This window comes from Canis lupus, chromosome 9 (assembly GCF_003254725.2).
Source record: "Canis lupus dingo isolate Sandy chromosome 9, ASM325472v2, whole genome shotgun sequence".
Taxonomy (NCBI): domain Eukaryota; kingdom Metazoa; phylum Chordata; class Mammalia; order Carnivora; family Canidae; genus Canis; species Canis lupus.
The window spans coordinates 46,972,019-46,990,110 of record NC_064251.1 but is presented as its reverse complement, the minus strand read 5'-3'; the positions used below and the strand labels follow the sequence as shown (position 1 = coordinate 46,990,110).

At 53.9% G+C, this 18,092-nt stretch overlaps 2 protein-coding genes and 1 long non-coding RNA gene across 9 annotated transcripts in view; 2 read left to right on the top strand and 1 right to left on the bottom strand.

Moving 5' to 3' along the window:
- Positions 1-137: 137 nt before the first annotated feature.
- SCARF1 (scavenger receptor class F member 1) lies at positions 138-11,586 on the top strand. 3 transcript variants are annotated; one of them, XM_035721436.2, is made up of 11 exons: positions 138-544; positions 861-922; positions 1,181-1,282; positions 2,329-2,854; positions 4,537-4,755; positions 5,156-5,284; positions 6,064-6,167; positions 6,642-6,762; positions 8,222-8,343; positions 8,488-8,571; positions 9,244-11,586. In XM_035721436.2, exons 1-11 carry the CDS (start codon positions 138-140, stop codon positions 10,104-10,106), a joined length of 2,739 nt encoding a protein of 912 aa, XP_035577329.2. In that variant the 3' UTR covers positions 10,107-11,586. The 3 variants fall into 3 exon arrangements, with proteins under 3 accessions (XP_035577329.2, XP_025331943.3, XP_025331945.3); XM_025476158.3 differs by having other exon boundaries at positions 8,428-8,571; XM_025476160.3 differs by having other exon boundaries at positions 8,465-8,571; positions 9,244-9,357.
- On the bottom strand, positions 1,557-2,377 carry LOC125755763 (uncharacterized). Its single transcript, XR_007413055.1, has 2 exons — positions 2,089-2,377; positions 1,557-1,829 (listed from the first exon to the last, which is right to left on the bottom strand). It is a non-coding gene; the product is annotated as an uncharacterized LOC125755763 (long non-coding RNA).
- Positions 11,587-16,039: 4,453 nt separating the features above from the next.
- Positions 16,040-18,092, top strand: part of SLC43A2 (solute carrier family 43 member 2) — a 45,387-nt gene continuing 43,334 nt past the window's right edge. Inside the window, exons 1-2 of one of the 5 annotated variants that reach the window (XM_049114271.1) lie at positions 16,040-16,188; positions 17,043-17,260. In XM_049114271.1, the coding sequence (XP_048970228.1) occupies positions 16,066-16,188; positions 17,043-17,260 (341 nt within the window). In that variant the 5' untranslated portion in view covers positions 16,040-16,065. Of the gene's footprint in view, positions 16,189-16,381; positions 16,433-16,534; positions 16,695-17,042; positions 17,261-18,092 lie in introns of those variants that run through there. The other 4 variants (XM_035721432.2, XM_049114272.1, XM_049114270.1 and 1 more) reach the window with 4 other exon arrangements.

Here is an 18,092-nt window from a genome sequence, read left to right as displayed (position 1 = left end):
GTCTGTGTGTTACTGGTCTGCTCCTACCTGGCTCTGCCAGGACCAAGGGCAGGCTGAGGTTTCCTCACAGGGTCTTGTTGGTTGTTAGTGGGTGGGGAGCTTCTCCTGCTAGGGCCTCACTTGGGTAATATGACCTAATGGAAAGACGTGGCTCCCACTCTCACCCTGTACTTTTGCCTGTCCCCAGTATCCTGGGACATCTTCCTGCCCCCTCCAGACTGAGACCAGCCCCTACAGCCCCCACTCTGCCTTCACCACAGCTTTCCTTTTCATCTGGTGTCTGGTCTTCCCAGCACCCACCTACCCGCCCTTTTAGGGAGGTGCCGCATGGCAGCCCGCCCCCTTCACACTGGTTTCCTCAGGAAAGGCCTTGGAAGGAAGCAGGGAGGGGGGATGGGAGCCGTGGGGGCCAGACTAACAGGAGCCCTCTCGCTGGACTGGCCGCCATGGGACTGAGGCTGCTCCCACTGTTGCTGCTCTGGACACAGGGGACCCAAGGGTCCAAGCTGGACCCCAATGGACAACATGTCTGCATGGCCAGCAGGTGGGTCTTTGTGGGAATCTGATGTGAGGGTGGTAGGTGAACTGGTGTTGAGGCATTGCATGGAAGAAGGACATGAGGGAAGAGGTCATGGGGCTGAAGGGAAGGGGGCTTGGGGACAGCCTGGAGGGTGGTGGGTAGTCCAGGCAGAAAGTGGGAGGGCCCGGGAAGGAAAGGGAAGGGATTAGGGACACCAGGGCTGTGACTCTCGGCTAGACCTGCCTGATGGGGCTGAGGCAGCCTCCCACATCTCAGCCAGAGACAGTGATCTACCTACAGAGCCAGTCTGTCCCCCAGCTGACCCCTCTCTGTCCCACAGCCCCTCTGCTGAGCTCCAGTGCTGCCCAGGCTGGAGGCAGAAAGATCAAGAATGCACTATCCGTGAGTAGCCAGAACGGATACGGATCCCCACCCGAGAAGAAAAGAGGACATAGCCCAGTGACCCTTTCTTCCTCCCGTCCTGGGGCCTATTTCCCCTCCTGAGACCTAGAGCTAGAGTCCATCCTGACACACACACACCCCCAGCCCTGAGGGAATGGCTCTTGAGGGGGCAGAGGACTGGGAGCCAGTGAGAGGGGCAGAGTGTTCACCTGTTGGGCCATGCCACTGTCTTTTCCACCTGGGTGGGATGTTTTTCAGCCATATGTGAGGGGCCAGATGCCTGCCAGGAAGATGAAGTATGTGTGAAACCGGGCCTCTGTCGATGCAAACCTGGATTCTTCGGGGCCCAATGCAACTCCCGTGAGTCCTGAGTTTCACCTGGAGGATGATGTTGCTAGGCAGAACCTGGGAGCCAGGGAGGCAAAGCGGGTAGAAATGTGATCTCAGAACAGCAGGGCCAGAATCCCTCCAAGCTTCACTGAGGAAATTGAGGCCCAGAGTCCGGAAGTGAGGCATTGCCCGAAGATGGCCTGAGTCATCTGGTTTTTGCCCATATCCACAAAGCCCTCCCCAGGATTTCAGTTTTGTGACTTTCAGGTCATGTTCAACTTCTCAAAAAAGATACTGGTGATCCTTGTTTTTTTTTTTTTTTTTTTAATTTTTTTATTTATTTATGATAGTCACAGAGAGAGAAAGAGAGAGAGGCAGAGACATAGGCAGAGGAAGAAGCAGGCTCCATGCACCGGGAGCCCGACGTGGGATTCGATCCCGGGTCTCCAGGATCGCGCCCTGGGCCAAAGGCAGGCTCCAAACCTCTGCGCCACCCAGGGATCCCTGGTGATCCTTGTTAATTGCAAAATGGACACATTCTCAGGCTCCGGCTCCCTCAGGTGCACTTTATACATGCCTGGAGGGTGGAAGGAGACCCCTCTCTGGTACAAAAAGGGGCATGGGAAAGGATTTGGTGGGCAGGGTGGCCAGAGAGCAGGAATCAGGGCTGAAAGGGGACACTAGGGGCCTATGTGGCTTCCCTTGTGAACCTCACGGTCAGCATCCAGGCCGGGGTGGACACTCAGGATGCTCAGTTCACCTCCAGTGGGGTGGGTTGGGGATGGGGGAGGGAGGATGGGCATGAAGGCGAGGAAGGGGCATGGATGAAACCCTACTTCTGTGTGACTCTGGGCAGAGCTTCTCCCACTCAGCCACTTGAAGAGTATGAAGTAGGAAGCTGGGCTGCTGCAAAGGGTTTTTGTAGTTTGGAGTCTGAGGCAGGAAGTGGGCTGTGCCCCAGGAGGTTAGGTTGCCAGATGTTCAAGGGGCCGTCTGAGGCTCTTGGGGGTGGGCCTGGCGCCCCCCTTTCTTGTGAGCCCACCGACCTCCTTCCCCACCTCACCCCACCCCCGCAGGCTGCCCGGGCCAGTACTGGGGCCCCGACTGCCGTGAGATCTGTGCCTGCCACCCCCATGGCCAGTGCGAGCCGGCCACGGGCGTGTGTCACTGCCAAGCGGACCGCTGGGGCGGCCGTTGCGAGTTCGCGTGCACCTGCGGCCCCCACGGGCGCTGCGACCCCGCGACGGGCGCGTGCCGCTGCGAGCCCGGCTGGTGGTCGCCCACCTGCCGCCGTCCGTGCCAGTGCAACCCTGCGGCGGCGCGCTGCGATCAGACCGACGGCTCCTGCCGCTGCGAGCCGGGCTGGTGGGGCCGCCGCTGCAGCTTCCGCTGCGCCTGCCACGGCTCGCCGTGCGCGCAGGAGAGCGGCCGCTGCGCCTGCCGGCCCGGCTGGTGGGGCCCCGAGTGCCGGCTGCCGTGCGAGTGCGTGCGTGGCCGCTGCAGCGCCGCCTCCGGCCAGTGCGCCTGCCCGCCCGGCTACCGCGGCGCCCGCTGCGAGCTGCCCTGCCGCGCCGGCAGCTACGGGCCTCACTGCCGCGACAGGTGAGCGGGGATGCGGTGGGGGAGGGGAGGGGAGGCTATGGGGACGGGCGGCGGGGGCGGGGGCGCAGGGAGGGCGGGGCGCGGCGCTCTACGCAGGGACTGACGCGGACGGGACGAAAGCGGGGAAAGACCCGGGATGCTCTAGGGTCAGCCCCGCCCAGCCCTTCGTCCGGTCACTGTGATCAGACGGTAGTAGTGCCAGCAGCTGTACTTAGATAAAAGATGAACCCCGTGACAGACGATGGCAGGGTCCCTTTACAACTTAGTACCTTGCAGACTTTGGCCGCCCCACCCACAATAAAAAATCCGTTTTCGGGGCGTCTGCAGGCTCAGTAGGTAGAGCTTGCAGCTTCTGATCGCGAGGGTTGTGAGTTCCAGCCCTGCGTGGGGCGTTGGGCACGGCGTTTACTTAAAAACAACTGAAAACAACACAACATGGGACTCCCGGGTGGCTCAGTGGTTGAGCGTCTGCCTTTGGCTCAGGACATGATCCCAGATTCCTGGGATCGAGTCCCACGTCGGGCTTCTTGCATGCAGCCTCCTTCTCTTCCCTCTGCCTATGTCTCTGCCTCTCTTTCTGTGTCTCTCATGGATAAATAAATAAAATCTGAGAAAAAAAAAAAAAGGAAAAGTTCCTAGCAGAGGAGATCCTAAGAGTTTTTGTCACAAAGAAAAAAAACCATTTTCCCCCTTTTTTGTACCTGTATGAGATGAGGGATGTTAACTAAAGTTACCGTGGTAATCACTTCACAATATATGTAAGTCAAGTCATTATGCTGTACACTTAAAGTTACACAGTGCACTATGGCAGTTACATCCCAAAAAAACCTGGAGAAAACTTTTCTTTTTAAAGATTTTATGTATTTATTGAGAGAGTGAACAAGGGCTGGAGCCAAGGGGAGGAGCAGAGAGAGAAGGAAAACCAGACTCCCAGCTGAGCTGGGAGCCCAACAGGGGGCTTAATCCCAGGACCCTGGGTTCATGACCTGAGCTGAAGGCAGACGCTTAACCAACTAAGCCACCCAGGTGCCCTGAAAACATTTTTTAAACATAAGATAAACTTGAAATTATAGTGTTGGAAACAGGCGTGTTTTAAATTTTTTTAAGATTTTATTTATTTATTCATGAGAATACACACACAGAGAGAGAGGCAGAGACACAGGCAGAGGGAGAAGCAGGCTCCCCATGGGAGCCTGACGTGAGACTGGATCCTGGGTCTCCAAGATCACGCCCTGGGCTGAAGGTGGCGCTAAACCACTGAGGCACCTGAGCTGCCCGCATGTTTTAATTTTTAAGCATTTTCATGTTATGGGATAGGAGATACACTGAGTCCCAATCATGCTAGACCTCAGAGATAGCATGGATAGGAGGGTTGAGAGGAGAAAAAGGGTAAGAGGGAACACTGAAGAGAAGGTTGGCCAAGCTAACTTGGCTGTTCTGGGAGCTCTTGGTGACCCTGGAACCCTGGGAAGGCTGGGTCCTGGAATGGGAAGTTAGAAGGAGAGGGCTGGAATCCTACAGAAATTATCTGTCCAGGCTTATTGTTGTACAATACGGGGAAACTGAGGCTCAAACCTGCCTGAGTGCCTCAAACCTGGATGTTCTCCAATGTCCCTGGAGGCCTGGGTGGATACTTCTTCCATCCACTCTACAGTGCTTGCATGAACTCCTTCTCTCCCCAGCTGTGGCCACTGCAAGCAGAAGGAGCCATGCTCTGCAGACACAGGCAGCTGTGAGTCCTGCGAGCCAGGCTGGAATGGGACCCAGTGCCATCAGCCCTGCCCACCTGGCACCTTTGGCGAGAACTGCCGGCAGCAGTGCCCCCACTGCCAGCGTGGGGAGGCCTGTCAGCCAGACACTGGGCACTGCTGGCGTTGTGATCCTGGGTGGCTGGGGCCCAGGTGAGAGGGCTGGCTTTGTCAGGGTGGGGTGCACCTTCCTTCAGGATCCTCATTCCAGCTACACCCTCTGGAATAGCTGGCCCCTCCCCCAACACACACATTCACAGCCTTGGGGGCCTGGCTCCTGGTGAAGACTGAGGGGAGAGACATGGTGCTGATGAGGCTTCTTCCCCACTTGGGTGTCCTACTCTCTTCTCCCTCTAGGGATCTGTAGTCTGCCAATCTTAGTTTTGGCCCCGGTTTAAGGCCCTGTTTACACCTGAGCTTCACTGCTGAGGAGTAGACAGTTGGGGCCCTGAGACCAGAAGCATGGAGGAAGTTGGGTAGGACCCTTCTGGGGGGGCTCTGCCCTGCCAGGCCTGGCCTGGCCTGCCGAAAACCGAGTCTCACCTCACCTCAGGTGTGAAGACCCCTGCCCGATTGGCACCTTTGGGGAGGGCTGTAGCTCTACCTGCCCCACCTGTGTTCAGGGGTCCTGTGATGCTGTGACTGGGGAGTGTGTCTGCAACACTGGCTACTGGGGACCCAGGTGAGGACTGGGGCCCTGACAGGGAGATGGGGCCTGGGTAAGGCCTCTGTCCAGTCTGTTTCCTGAATTTCTCTTCCTGGGCTTCTCCACCTCCCAGATACCCACCCAGCATACTCATAACTGTGAAGTTATTCCTTCTATTGTGAGGTCTGCACCTTCCAAACTAGGGTCAGAGTGATGCTTAATCTAAAAGGCCTGGCTTCCTAACTAGGTGGGGGAAGTTATTTAGGGGAAGGACTCCAGCTCCATTGTTGTTTCTCTGAGGTCTTTAGGTGGTCAAACATAATCAAGGTCAATGTCTCCAACGTCAGGTTTCCTATCTCTAGGACAGAATGGAAGAGACCTCATTTTATGGAGGAGAGGACTGAAGCCCAGAGTATGGGGCAAAGCTGGTCTCAGACCTCCAGACCTGGAAGACTTTTCTCTGGATGCCATAGGCATCTTGCTTATTTCACGTTAATGCTAGATATGCTTGGGATAAGGATCATGAGAGGTGGATCTTGCCCGAAGAGTATACTCTGGGGGACTGGGGGCCAAGGGGCAGCTTGTGGGTGGGCTCTCCGGATGATGGGCTTAGGGGCTAGGGGATTCTCCCTAACACTGCCAGGGATACTAAGAATGTGGCTCAGTGGTCAGAGGAGTCTGGTTGAGCATCATCCAGGGGAGTCTGTATGGCAGGGGGTGGGGATCAGGGCCCAGAAATTTACCTTCTCCTGGCCCCTGCCCACCTCTATCTCCTCTCACTGAGCCTTCAGCCTGTATCTCTTGTCACCACATAGCTGCAACACTTCATGCCCATCTGGCTTCTATGGCAACAACTGTTCTATTCCTTGTGAATGCCCAGAGGGACCCTGCAATTCTGTCTCTGGGACCTGCCAGCTGGGTAAGGTGGAAAGGAGGGTGCAGGGTGTAGTAACCAGGGCCCTTTATATGGCTTCAGGGATATATCATTTGCCAGGGAGGCTGGGTTCACTTTGGAGACATTCCCTATGCCTGAAATATGTATGGGTGCTTTGGGGAACCCCTGAAGGTATGACAGCCCCTGCCTCCTGAGAAATCAGGCTAGATCCAGGAAATGAGCAAATAACTGTCATGCCTGATAGAGGGGATGTGTATTAGGAGCGACAATAGGGAGCAAGGGCTTGTGGAACAGGCCAGGGACCATCAGCAGGGAGGGTACCTTGGGGAGAGGGCCTCTGGGCTGAGTCCAGCCTACATCTCTCAGAAAAAGGGGAGGGCCCTACAGGGAAGGGCCTGGGGAAGATTCTGGGGAGGAGGTAACTTAGAGCTGGAGATGAGACCTGTTGTATGGAAGACAGAAGGCCCTGAATATTTGTCCATCCCCCACTCTCCCTAGGGCCTCATGGTCAGGATGCCACCCTCATCGCAGGCATCCTTGTGCCTCTGCTGCTGCTCCTCCTGGGCATCATCTTCTGTGCCTGCTGCTGCTGGGCTGCCCGGTTGGACCCCAAGGACAGGTGAACTCTGGCTTGTCCCTTCCCCACCCCCAGCTCAGGCCACAGGATGGGGGCAGGCTGGCATCCAGGTTCCTTTTAGGGGTGGGGAAGGGCTGGTCTCATCATACACTTAAGTCAGAGGTAATGAGGTAGTTGGCAGTGGCCGTGACCTGGAGACACCAAGTCAGCTGCCTGCCTTCCTTGGAAGCCTTCCATAGGCGAGTTTCCACCTTGCATGAGCGTGAGCAGTGGGCACTGGGTGCCAAGCTGGTGAAACTCAAACCTGTAGCACATGGCTGAGGGTATATTAACAGGGGCCAGAGGAGGAAGGTGTGGGAGGGAGGCAGAAGTAGCAGGGCAGCTCTGGGCAGAGAGGGGAAGAGACCAGGCCTCCAACCCCCCATCTCCCGAAAGGAGGGTGATGTAAAAGTCTGAGCAGTGGTTTAGCAGAGATGGTGGCTTTCTGAGAAAAGGAGATAATAGGAAGGATTAGAGCGGCCTGTGGGGGTATGGGGGCCTGCTGCAGGAGAATATTGCTTCCATGGAGCTTTGTTCCTTTACAAAATCTCTTCACATTTCTTGGTTCCTTGGAGATCTGCAGCAGCTAGGAGGTTTGGTTCCAAGCAGGAGTATGGGGACAGGAGGATTAGCATTTTCAATTCACAGAGGAGGATGTGGAGGCCTGAGGTGACCCCGCCTGACCCTGGCACATCACAGAGCCCATGCTGTTTTTTTGGATTCTCTCTGTGGTGCTCTCTTATTAGTTCATGCACTAATCCTTGAGCATCCTCCTCTGTGCTATGGGATATTCACAGATGACAGACCTACTAGCCCCTCCCTGGGGCACGGAGCCTGGGGGTGGGGGTAAGGACAGGCTTCTTGGAGGTGGTGGCCCTTCCAGAAATGTAGCTGCACTGGGACTCAGTGGTGGGTAATAACACAAAGCTGCATCTTGGGGAACCCCATCAGGTGCCTGGCATTCCAAAGAAAGGTCTGATAGATAGGAGGTGTCCCCACTTGACAAATGAGGAAACTGAGGCCCAGAGAGGTGAAGCCTGGACCAGACTGGCTACCCAGGTCTATTTGAATTTTTTTTTTTTAAGATTTTATTTATTTATTCATGAGAGACACACACAGAGAAAGGCAGAGACACAGGCAGAGGGAGAAGCAGTCTCCATGCAAGGAGCCCGATGCGGGACTTGATCCTGGGTCTCTAGGATCATGCCCTGGGCCAAAGGCAGGCACTACACCGCTGAGCCACCCAGGGATCCCCTCTATTTGAATTTTGAATTCAATTCAGTGCCCTCTGTGCCAGGCCTAAATCTCACACTCAATAGTTTGGATTTTACTCTGTAGTCAAAGGGAAGCACAGAAGTAGGCAGTCACTCTGTCACACTGCCTCTCTCACATTAACCCCAGGACCGGGAGGGTCCTGGTCCTGCTAGTGGTCACCTGTACTGACTACCCCATGTGCCCTCAGGCCAGCAAGTGACAGAGCTGCTATGTCCAGGATGAAGCTGCAGGTCTGGGGAGCACTGAGCAGCCTTGGCTCGGCGTTGCCCTGTGGTTCCTTTGGCAGCCACAAGCTTCCCTGGGTGACAGGTCAGTGTGGACGCTGCAGGTCCGGGGCTGGGACGGGGCAGGGTCTTCCACGGAGCCCCACGTCTGACCTGGAGCCCTCTGCAGTCTCACACCACGACCCGGAGATCCCCTTCAACCACAGCTTCATTGAGCCGCCCTCTGCAGGCTGGGCCTCAGACGACTCCTTCTCTTCTGATCCTGAGTCTGGAGAGGACGAGAGCCCTGCCTACTGCATGCCACCCCAAGAAGGTAGCCCTCCAGTAGCCCGCTCGTCCCAAGCAGCCCTGCCCACTACCATTTCTTTATTCATTCAGCAAATGTGTATCAAGTGCACATTCCAGTGCAGGTTAAATTCCCAGCTGTGGGATATGAGAAGGAACAAGACAGACTTCTGTCCTCGCCAAGCTTGGTGTCTGGTGGGTGGTCATCAGGCATGTGTAGGATGGAGTGATATAGGGTTTGATGGGGAACATACAAATCAGGGCTCATCATTCAGCCATGTCAGGGGTGGTTAGGGTCAGGGAAGATGTCTCAATGCTCGTGATTTTGGAGTTGAGTCTAGCAGAATCAGTAGGAGTTAGTTAACCAAGTGACAGTTAAGGAGGGGTGGGAATGGTGGTGTTCCAGGAAGAAGAAACAATGCACGCAGAAGCCCAAAGGTGAGAGGGACAAGACTGTGTGGCACTGAAAGAGTTTTCAGCTTGATTACAGTGTGGTATTAGTTCAAAGTGGGAAGGAGTGGTGAGAAAAGTGTGTACAAGGAGTAGTGTCTATGCGAATAGGCCCTTTCCCTGCCTCTGTACCCTCACCTTCTTCCTTGCCCTATGGATGAGGCTTCCCAGAAGATGCTAAACTGAGTAAACAGGATGAATCGGGGTGGCCAGCCCAGCTCTGGCCAAGTCCTTCTGTCTCCTCTGCCAGGGATGGTCACTGTGGCCCACGGAGAGTTTCCAGAGGCCAGCCTGCCTGAAGGTCCCGTCCCTCCTCCTGAGGACGCCTCCACACCATTTCCCATCCCGCGGACTTCCAGCCTAGCACGGGCCAAGCGGCCATCAGTCTCCTTTGCCGAAGGCACGAAGTTTGCACCACAGAGTCGCCGAAGCTCAGGGGAGATCTCCAGTCCTCTCCGAAAGCCCAAGCGGCTCCCCCGGGGGGCCCAGCTGGGTCCTGAAAGCCAGGAGGCTGAGGAGTCCATGGGCTCAGAGAAAGCAGAAATGGATGAGACCCTTCCTGGTGCTGCCAGCCCCAGGGATTCAGCCACTGGCCGCCGCCGCCTCCCCACGCTTGGTGGCTGGACAGTGGCTGAGCGAGTGGAAGCCATTGAGGGCAGTGTCCTGGAGGGCTCAGGCTCCGTGACCACGATCTATATGTTGGCAGGGACACCCCAGTTATCTGAGGGACCTGTCCGGTCTGTTCTCCGACGTTTTGGTAGCTTCCAGAAAGGCCAGGCAGAGCCCAAGGTCAAGAGTGCCATTCCTAAGCCTCCACGCCGGGCCCTTAGTCGAAATAAGGGCAGCCCCGGGCTGGCCTCTGGCTCTGCCATTCAGAGTCCCAGCTTAGCCCCGAATGATGAGCTCACTAGGCCCTTGGAGTCTGCTGGAACTGGGCCAGAGGAAGTGGCCAGGGGGCTAGGGGATGGCAGCAAGAGCTCAGGGAGGGCCCAGGAGCTGGCCCCTGAGGGTGGCTCCCAAGAGCAGGATCCCCAGAAGCTGGCAGATGAGGAAGGGCAGGAGGAACCCCAGTATGAGAATGTTGCACCCATCTCTGGGCCACCAGCACCCTGAGAACCTAAATTTGGGGAGTGGGAAGTATATGGATGGAGGGTAGGCATCTGAACTGCCCCTGGATCAGATCGTGTTTTGTTGGAAAAATATCTCAGGGCCAGGAAAGACATACTGGAGCCTCTGCCCTTTGATAGGGAACTGTCAGAGTGGAGGCCAGTTGGCTCTGGGCCCTGGCAGTGCTCTGGGAGAGGTCTGGGAGGCCTGGGCAGAGACCCCACAGGGCAGGGTCAGGAAGGGGAAAAAGGTGACTGCAGGGACTTTTTCTCTGTTGTTCTGGACTCTTTGGGCTCAAAGCCTATTCTTTTCTTCATTGGCAAAACATTTTTCTGAAATGGGAAACAACCTAAATGTTTGATGATAAAAGATCGGTTAAAGAAAGATTGCTTATGATAGGTTCCTAAACAGCCACGAAAAATCATATTGTGTAAGAGTGTTTAATACGGGAAATATGGGAGACTGTTAAAAAAAAAATATGGGAGACTGTTTATGCTATCATGGGAAGTGTAAAAAATAAGATTTCTTTTTATAAATTTCATTTCTTTTTGTTTCAGGCTCCATGTTTAGAATCTTATTTTGTGTGTATTTTGTAATTTACGGACTTTTTTTTTTTTTTTTTTTAAGATGTATGTGCATAAAAAAGATTTGAGGGAGGGACGCCTGGGTGGCTCAGCAGTTTAGCACCTGCCTTTGGCCCAGGGCGTGATCCTGGAGTCCTGGGGTCGAGTCCCATGTCGGGCTCCCTGCATGGAGCCTACTTCTCCCTCTGCCTGTGTCTCTGTGCCTCTGTGTGTGTGTCTCATGAAAAAATAAGTAAAATATTAAAAAAAAAAAAAAAAGATTTGAGGGAAAGGCATCAAATGGTATTTTTTCTTCTGGGAGATGAGATTGTGGCTGATATTTTCTTCTTAAACTTTTGTATTGTTTTAAAATTTTCTTTAGTGAGGTCAGCATTCTTTTTACTTTTCTCACTAGATTTAATAAAACAAATTTAAAAAACAATGTTCTTTGCTAATAATAAGAAAGTACTAACATTATAGACATGTATAAAGTAAAAAAGAGATTTCCTCTTTCCCCAGGGGAGCCTGAGGGACAGGGGAGGGACCATTGTCACTGAATGCCTTTTGGTCTTGCTCTGAATTATTTTCTCACATGTTGAATTACCTAGTCAGGACAGAAACAGCAGCTTCCTCTTCTATCCCAGTGCTCAGAGTCTTGTGAACACTTTATATCCTTCCTTTCAGATGTTTTTCTGGGCACATGAAAACAAAAGATCATATCATTGTACAACTTGCTTTTTTACTTAATATATCCTGGATGTCTTTTGATGTTCAGTAAATATAAAACTACCTCTTTTTATAAAAAATGGCTGCATGGAATGTCATCATGTAGAAATAACACAGGTTATTTAAACCTATCCCTTACCCATGGAGATTTGGGTTGTTCCTAATCATTTTGATACAATAAATGATGCAGTGTACAATTCTGTCCATATTTCTTTTTGCACTTGTGCAAGTTTTTCTGTAGAAGAGATTCCTAGAAGTGGAATTGCTGGGTAATAGGATAAAACATTAAATATTTGGGTACTTTGGGCAGCCCAGGTGGCTAAGCTATTTAGCGGTTTAGCGCTGCCTTCAGCCCAGGGTGTGATCCTGGAGACCCCGGTCCCACGTTGGGCTCCCTGCATGGAGCCTGCTTCTCCCTCTGCCTGTGTCTATCATGAATGGATAAATAAAATCTTAAAAAAAAAAAAGATTTGGGTACTTCAAATTGCCCTTCAAAAAAGTTACATGGTTTGGTATTCTCACAAATGAGGGCAAGATAGATTTCCCCACACCCAGTCTTATAGGATGAAATGGTATTTCATTATTTTAGTACAAGAAAAATAATCAGTATGCTAAAGTTTCTTAAAAAGTTAAAATCTGGGGATCCCTGGGTGGCGCAGCGGTTTGGCGCCTGCCTTTGGCCCAGGGCGCGATCCTGCAGAACCGAGATCGAGTCCCATGTCGGGCTCCCGGTACATGGAGCCTGCTTCTCCCTCTGCCTGTGTCTCCGCCTCTCTCTCTGTGACTATCATAAATAAAAAAAAAAAAAAAAAAAAAAAGTTAAAATCTTTGTGCCGATAAAATGCTTTTTTGCTTTTAACCATCAAAAATTATACCATTAGGGATCCCTGGGTGGCGCAGCGGTTTGGCGCCTGCCTTTGGTCCAGGGCGCGATCCTGGAGACCCGGGATCGAATCCCACTTCGGGCTCCCGGTGCATGGAGCCTGCTTTTCCCTCTGCCTATGTCTCTGCCTCTCTTTCTCTCTCTGTGACTATCATAAATAAATAAAACTTAAAAAAAATTATACCATTAAAATGGGAATTTCTATAATGATACTAAGGTTGAGCTTCTTTTTATATCTTTAATAATTATTTGTGTTTTTTTTTCCTATGAGTTATCTGGTTATATTCTTTCCCCAATTTCCAATTGAGGTGTTCATATTTTCCTCATTGATTTATAAGTGCCTATGTATATCAAGGATATTAATTCTTTCCCTATTTGTGACTGGTCGTCTAATGCTGTTTGTTTTCTTTCTTTCTCTATATAAATTTAAATTTTTGATTTAGACAATATTTTTCTTTTTGACTTTTGAGTTTGTTTGTTTGTTTGTTTTAAAGACTATGTATTTGGATCCCTGGGTGGCTCAGTGGTTTAGTGCCTGCCTTCAGCCCAGGGCGTGATCCTGGAGTCCCAGGATCAAGTCCCAGGATCGAGTCCCACGTCGGGCTCCTTGCATGGAGCCTGCTTCTTCTACCTGTGTCTCTGCCTCTCTCTGTGTGTGTGTCTCTCATGAATAAATAAACAAAATCTTAAAAAAAAAAAAAAAAAGACTTTGAAAGAGAGAGCTCAAGGTGGGGGGGGGACAGAGGGAAATGGAGAAGCGGACTCCCCGCTGAGCAGGGAGCCTGATAAGGGGCTCAATTCTAGGACCTTGAGATCATGACCTTAGCCAAAGGCAGATGCTTAACAACTGAGCCCCCCAGGCACCTCTTGACTTCTGAGTTTCATGTCCTGCTTAGTAGAAAGGTCTTCTCTACCCTAAAACTAATGAAATAATCATCTGCATTTTCTTCTGCTCATTTAGTGTTTTTTTCTTTTGATTTGCCAGCAGTGCTGGTGCCCTTACCAAAAAGACTGAAAAAAGAACCAAACCCAGAATTTCACTCAAATAGCCATGTATTCAAATCTCAGTTTTGATATACTTGTTTTGTCACTTTGAAATGGTATGGAAAACTTCAGTTTTTTCATCTGGGGACTTTGGAATGGGGATCCTGGCCATCTTCCAGTTATTGTGGGGATTAAAGGACACAAACTATGTAAAGCACCTAGCAAATTTTTAGTTCTCAATAAAGGGTAATTGCCATCATCCTTCCAACTTTGAATCCTTTGTCCCTAGAAGCTGACACCTCCCACCCTTTTTCATTTGTTCATGTGTTCACTCAACAAGCTCCATATTATGCATCTGCTTTGTGCTTCTGTGTTAAGGGCTGGTAAACTGTTGAGTAAGACATACTTCTTGCCCCCAAATATTTGTTCATAGTCAGTGGCAAAAGGGAGAGACAAATAAATGAATAGTTATAAAACAGTGCAATCATTGGACTAAGGTAGTGGAGAATATTTTGGGGAGTAGTTAGGGAAGGCTTCCTGAAGGAAGTGCTGTCCCAAGAAGGGTCTATGTTTGAGGGCCAGAGGTAAGAGAACAGCATGTGCAGGAATCAAAGGTAATTCCATGTGACTGGAGCACCTGGCAGGTCAACCACCCTCTAGGCAGAGGAAAAGACTGGTGGGGAGGAGCCTGTGCCGGTTAGAGTTAGGACAGAGAACTTGAACTTTATCCTATAGGACAAACGGTAGAGAGATTCTGAAGAATTTAGCAGAGGTCAGATTTACTAAGGTCAGATTTATCTTTCCCACAGCTCACTGGGATGGGGTTGGGTAAAGAAATGTATTTGAGGGGCGGAGACTGGAGGTTAGATGAACAGTGATTGCAGTCCTAGGGACATAGATGGACAAATTAGATAAATATTTAGGAGATATGGCTGTATTGGTGGGTTGTGGGTGGGGTGAGGGAGAGGGAGAATAAGAACAGGTATCCAATAAATATTTGTTGAAAAGATGGTTCATGGTATCTAACTTTGGTAGGTAGTAGTGCTATTATCTGAGAAAGAATGAGAGGGACAGTTTTGGGGATAGAAAGTGAAAATTTTTTTTTTAAAGATTTGAGAGAGAGCCGGCGCATGCCCACATGCATGGGGGAGGAGGGGAAGAGGGACAGAATCTCAAGCCATTCCTCATTGAGCAGGGAGCCCCAGGCCGGCTGGATCCCAGGACCCATGAGATCACCACTGGAACCTACACCAAGAGTTGGAGGCTTAACCAACTGAGCCACCCAAGGGTCTGGAAAGTGAATCATTTTATTTATTAAAATATTTATTTATTCATGAGAGACACAGAGAGAGGCAGTGACATAGGCAGAGGGAGAAGCAGGCTCCTTGCAGGGAGCCTGATGGCGGGACTCCATTCCAGATCCCTGGATCACAACCTGAGCCGAGGCAGGCGCCTAACCGCTGAGCCACGAAGGCGTCCCAAAAGTGAATTATTTTAGAACTATATTTGAAACAGTTCAGAGATGTGTGTGGAACAGCTGCCTGGAGACGTCCCTCAGGCAAGAGGCTGTAAGGAGGAAGGGCAATACTGGTTTTAGCGAGTGGCAGGCAGTCTCAAGTGAGTAGGTGAGGTTCCGCGGGGTCGGTAACCGGATGGGTAACCACTAGGATTGCCCCGGGGCCCACGGCGCCCACAGCGCCCACAGCGCGGGGCGGGGTGTGAGCAAGATGGCTCTCCGTGGGTTCCCGACGGCAGGGGGCGCACTCGGATTCGGGGACGTGAAACCAGAGACTGCTGAGGCCCCTAAAGCGTGCCAGGGAGACCTAGCTGACTCGCGGGGTAGACCCAGGGTCCTCTGAGATCGGGCTAGCGACTCCGATCAGGGACATGCCGCCGGGCTGCCCATGCCCAGTGTCCGGTGCTCGGGCTCCATCCCCTGCCCTAGCGGTCCTCCAGACTGCAAGTCCCGAGCCCTCCCGACTCCACGCGCCTCCCGGAGGCGCTGCCCGCTGCGTCACCGAGCAGAGAGGGCCCCTGAAGTTGACGTCCAGGAATGGGACGGGAGGGGGAGTGGAGGTGGTGCAGGACAATGGAGATGGGACGGTCAACTTCGCGTGGGGATCCCCCAGGGGACCAAAGGCAGCGGGAACCGGGGAGGGGGGCAGCCTGGACAGGAGAGGACCGTCCTAGGGTGCAGACAGGTTCCGAACTCCCACGTAGGGATCCCCGACATCTTCCAGGGGCCAGGCAAACGGCCCCCCGAGAGAGGTCTGTGAATCCGGAGAGCAGGCAAGAGGCACACCACGCCGAGACAGGGGTCCGGGGATCCGGGATGTGCAGACAGCGCCTGGATGGAGGACACTTGGGGGCAGGCGAGCGAGGAATCAGAACACAAAGCCCGAGGCCGCCGGGGATGGCAGCGTTGTGCGGCGGAGGCGGCGGGAGCGGAACGACCCACTCAGAGCACAGAGCTGAGGACCACAGAAGCAGGACGGCGCAGAACCGAGTGCAAGAGCCCAGCTGGCTGTGCGAGGGAGACCGGCATGCAGTCCGGGGGTACCGGAACGTCGGCGGGGGAACCGAACCCAAGTAGGGTTCGGAGTGAGGCTTCGGAGTGAGGCTCTGGAGAGGCGTTCGGGCACTGCCCCCGGGGATTCCCAGACCGGCTGTGACTCCAGATTAAGGCGGTAGAAGAGAAGCCCGAGCCGCCGCTACCCCCGACCCCCCCCAGCTCTCTTGTTTGTCTCCAAGTCCGGCCGGAACCGGCTTCTGCTCGCCGCGGGGCGGGCGGGTGGCTGCTGATTGGTGCATGCCTGTTTCCAGCCTCTGCTCGGCCAATCAGCGTGCGCCAGTGTTTTTATCTTGGGGTCGGAATAAAAGCGCTGGAATAAAAGGAGGCAGAAAAGGCGCCGGCCGGGCCCGATACGCGCAGGTAGGAGAGGAGTGGGCTGGGGCTCGGGGAGCAGGGTCCTGTGCAGAGGTGCCGGGGGGCAGAAGGCGCACGAATCGGGGCGTAGGGAGAGGCCGTATGCCTATGAGAGGAAAGAGACCAATGAAGAGACGGCGGGGAAGAGACGACGAATAGAGAAGGCAGCTGGGAGGTGGCGGGACTGGAGTCCGCCTCCTTGGGAACCGACTGAATGCCGAGGAAACAGCCCAGGCCGGGGGTCGCGCAGGTGGCTCGCGCTGCCGGTTTGAACCGGCTTCGCCTCTCCCATGCGGGGTTCGCGTGGCCGCAGCGCCTAGCGACCTAGACAGCGGCCAATGGCGCTGCAGGTTCCAGCCGTCAGCCAATGAGCGGGCCGGGGGCGGGCCGATCCGGGCTCGGTGCGCGGATCTTGTGGTTGAAGAAATCGGCTACCGGGAAGGGTCTCGAGTGCGGGCGGGCACCCGTCGGGGTCCCAGGGAGTGGCAACCGTCGGGTAGGGCCCTGCCCAGGTATCCGGACCTCCCCACCCGCTGTCACACCTGCGGACAGCCAGGACTAATTCCACAGCCCTGAGCGTGCGGTGGTCCCTCCTGTTCCCGTGCCTCAGGTTACCTCGGGACGAGCCGAGGGAGAGGGGTCTCTGCCGGCCGGGGCCGCTGTCCCGCGGCTGACGGCAGACGCACGAGCCGGCCGCGGGCAGGGTGCGCAGGACCCTGGCCGGGCTGGGGCTTCCTTGGCCGCGCGCACCTACGGCCTGGGCCGCGGAGGGGTGACGAGCCCCGCGCGCTGCGGCGGGGGCCCGGCTTGGCCGCACGGGCTGGGCCCGGCCGGGCGCTGACGCCGAGGTCTGTGTGCAGGGTACTGCCGAGCGGAACCGGAGCCAGGCCGCCGCGCCACGCCGCGCCACGCCGCGCCATGGCGCCCACCCTGGCCACTGCCCATCGGCGCCGCTGGTGGATGGCCTGCACAGCCGTGCTGGAGAATCTCCTCTTCTCGGCAGTCCTCTTGGGCTGGGGCTCGCTGCTCATCATGCTCAAGTCGGAGGGCTTTTACTCGTACCTGTGTACGGAGTCAGGTGAGACGGGGGCTCGGGATGGTTCCGGGGACGGGAGCTTTGGGAGAGGGCAAAACGGCAGAGAAAACCCGGCAGCTGTACCACCTCGCTGCGCAGCACTTGCCGTTGAGCAGAAACCCCATCTGATTGATTCTCAGCCAGTTCTTTTGAGTACGTGTCATTGGCCCTGTTTTGTGGATGAGGAAACTGAGGCTCAGACAGATCTTCTGGCTTGCCCGAGGCCACACAGCTGAGGACTCCCGGTAGAGCCAGAACCACCAAAGTCCAGGGTGTTCTTCCCACCGCCTAGGAACGTTGCTGAACTCCTCTCCTACCAGTGCGTAGCACATCACTTCCTTCGCGCTGAATATGTTGCTCTCTGACTGTGAGAAAGAGGAACTCCTGACTCAGTAGCTGGGGTGCAGCAAGAGAGAGGAAGTAGCTTGGTTTCCACCCCATAGAAGATTCATTTAGAATCTAGATGGTTTTTTAGTCTGGCCATCATGGAGTCTCATAAGGGCATGTCAACTACTATTTCTTGTCAATCTTTGCCGCTTTATGATTTTCCAAAGGACATTTCCTCCCAATGGCCTTCTGTCTGCCTGCCATCATTGGGAGAGGCGAGAGGGTATTTAGGGAAATAACACTAGTTCTGTCCTCTCCCTTTGCCACACCATTGGTGTTGCTGAATGCAGGCTGAGGCTTCTTGTCTGTAAGATACCTAACCCTGCATGCCTGCCTTCACACCCCCTTGACCCCATTCCAGGATCTTCATTGCTGAAGGTCAGTAGATTAAACCAAACAGTAGGACCCAAGTGGCTCCCCACCTCTATTGTCTTACCCCTGTCCTAGG

What these genes read in the sequence shown, in the direction of transcription:
- SCARF1 (XM_025476158.3), top strand. Translation starts at nt 138, where the DNA reads ATGGAAAGACGTGGCTCCCACTCTCACCCTGTACTTTTGCCTGTCCCC. An exon ending in AGATCAAGAATGCACTATCC is followed by an intron (nt 923 to 1,180) that starts GTGAGTAGCCAG and finishes GATGTTTTTCAG; the next exon opens with CCATATGTGAGGGGCCAGAT. An exon ending in CGGGGCCCAATGCAACTCCC is followed by an intron (nt 1,283 to 2,328) that starts GTGAGTCCTGAG and finishes CCACCCCCGCAG; the next exon opens with GCTGCCCGGGCCAGTACTGG.